Consider the following 2,163-nt stretch of genomic DNA (forward strand, 5'->3'; position numbering starts at 1 on the left):
CAAAAATCCTGATTTTAGCGGATATATATACTTACCAGAAAAATAAAGTCACAAGGATATACTGAGTGGTTATTGCACAGTCATAGTAAACTATCTGCTTTAACTGATTCCCTCAGGTGACAAAAAACTGTCTGTGTGGATCAGAATCATAACAGTGTACAGCAGAGAGCAGTGAAACACGCTGACATGGGGGCAGTTGTAAGCTCCTCCTTCCTCATTACAAATCTGATTGGCATATATCTGTTTAAGTCCCAGTTAAGAGTTGAACTATCACAGGGAACATTATGGCTACATGAGGATTGTCATATCCAGTAAAAATATTGTTTAAAATGTTTTTCATTTTGTTTATTTATCTGTGTTTGCTCACAGGTGAGAGTCATAAGATATGTGTCATTTCTCATGCCACTAATAGAAATGTCTGTTTACTTTCAGGTTTTCTTTTTTTCCCCTCTAGACACTGTGTCATCATCGCTTATAATCCAACAATCTGCAAATCTTCTAATAAAACCTGAACAAAAAGAAGCCCGCCTTGACTGTTACCACGGAGACAACAACTATCCATACATGCTTTGGTACCGGCATCAGTCAGCAGCAGGAGGCCGAAGGGCCATGGAGCTGATCGGACTGCTTCATTATGAAAAGCCAACCCTTGAGAAGAACTTTGAAGCCCGTTTCAACATCACGGGCCATTCGAAGGGCAGAGCGGAGCTTGTTATCTCCAACATTGACACAACAGACAGTGCAGAGTACTTCTGTGCAGCGAGTAAGCACAGTGACTCAATTTCCCTCTCGCCTCTACAAAAAGCTGGAGGCCCACAGTATCAGCCAAGCACCTGCATCAAACCTACGCTGCATAAAGAAGTGCTGAGAGTCAAAAGTCTGTTCTCACACAGCAGCTGCTGTAGTTTCCGATCCCTGCTCTGAGAGGACAAACAAAGGTATAAAAGACTGGATACTGATACATGTTACTGATACATACAACACAACTCCTCCCATGACTCCCGAATGGTAATGAGTCTCTCTACTGCACGGCTTCCCTTTGGTCTATTTAACACAGATTCTGATGTCATTTCCTCCAGTCTGATCTCAAGTGCTGGCTCGTTGCATTTTCATTCACTTAATTTCTTCTTCCTAAATCAAAATGATTGCAGCCTTCACCACCTTGGCACTCTTTATGCTCTGGGCTGCAGGTAAAGAGAATTTCTGTTATACACAGGGACATAATGTGGCTTCCTCTGGTGGAATTTGTGATGAAAATATTTTTGGTGTTTAATATACACTTGTGTCATTAGTTGCTTTGAAGCTAATTTAGACAGCCTAACTAATACTGATGTGATTTAGTACATATGTGTTTATTATCCTGTGTTACAGATGTTTCTCTGTCTGTGCTCATCACTCAGTGGCCCCAATACATTTCCAGTCTTCCCAACGGCTCGGCGGAAATGCACTGCTACCAGAATAACACGGATTATCAATATGTGTACTGGTACAGGCAGCTGAGAGGACGAGGTTTTCAGTTAATTGTGTCTGCAATAGCAAGCACTGCAAACTTTGAAGAAGGATTCAAATCTGGTTTTCAGGCAGTGACATCGAAGGAGAAGCAGTCATCTCTAACAATAACCAGCGTTCAGACAAAAGATGAGGCTGTTTATCTTTGTGCTGCCAGTCTACACAGTGCTGTGGCACACCTCAGGTCTGTGACAAAAACATAGGCACTAAACCACACAGTGAAGAAGTTGATACAAGGGACTTTTACTACACGTTGTTTCACATATTAATGGAAAGAAGGTAGAAAGAATGGGCATAAGGGTTTAACTGCTCTCTAAAATTGAAAATGACATTATTGGTCAACAGTTAAAAAAAACAATATTTAACACAGTTTTCCTGACAAGCGACCGTCTAGAGTCATGCAAATTATTGTCCTAAACAGATTCAACCAATAGGGGGAGACACAGCACATGGCATGAAGCTTTTATGATGACAATGTGGTGATGAATTCACAGACACAGACACCCTCCCTCCGTACCCTGAGCCTATTTTCTCAGAACAAAACATACATACAAAACTCTCACCTTCCTGTGAATGAGACATTTGCAGATGAGGCGTTCTCTCTTGATACATCATTGGAGGAGGCTGTGTCCCTCCTGCAACAGCACAAACTTG

At 41.6% G+C, this 2,163-nt stretch overlaps 1 protein-coding gene across 1 annotated transcript in view; it reads left to right on the forward strand.

Annotated features, from left to right (window-relative positions):
- The first annotated feature begins 1,141 nt into the window (after window positions 1–1,141).
- Window positions 1,142–2,163, forward strand: part of LOC118337122 (M1-specific T cell receptor beta chain-like) — a 14,933-nt gene continuing 13,911 nt past the window's right edge. The window contains exons 1-2 of the mRNA XM_035673995.1: window positions 1,142–1,190; window positions 1,372–1,674. Of these exons, the coding sequence (XP_035529888.1) occupies window positions 1,142–1,190; window positions 1,372–1,674 (352 nt within the window). The remainder of the gene's footprint in view (window positions 1,191–1,371; window positions 1,675–2,163) is intronic.

This window comes from Morone saxatilis, unplaced genomic scaffold, assembly GCF_004916995.1.
Source record: "Morone saxatilis isolate NCDOM2014 unplaced genomic scaffold, NCSU_SB_2.0 Contig3, whole genome shotgun sequence".
Lineage (NCBI taxonomy): Eukaryota > Metazoa > Chordata > Actinopteri > Moronidae > Morone > Morone saxatilis.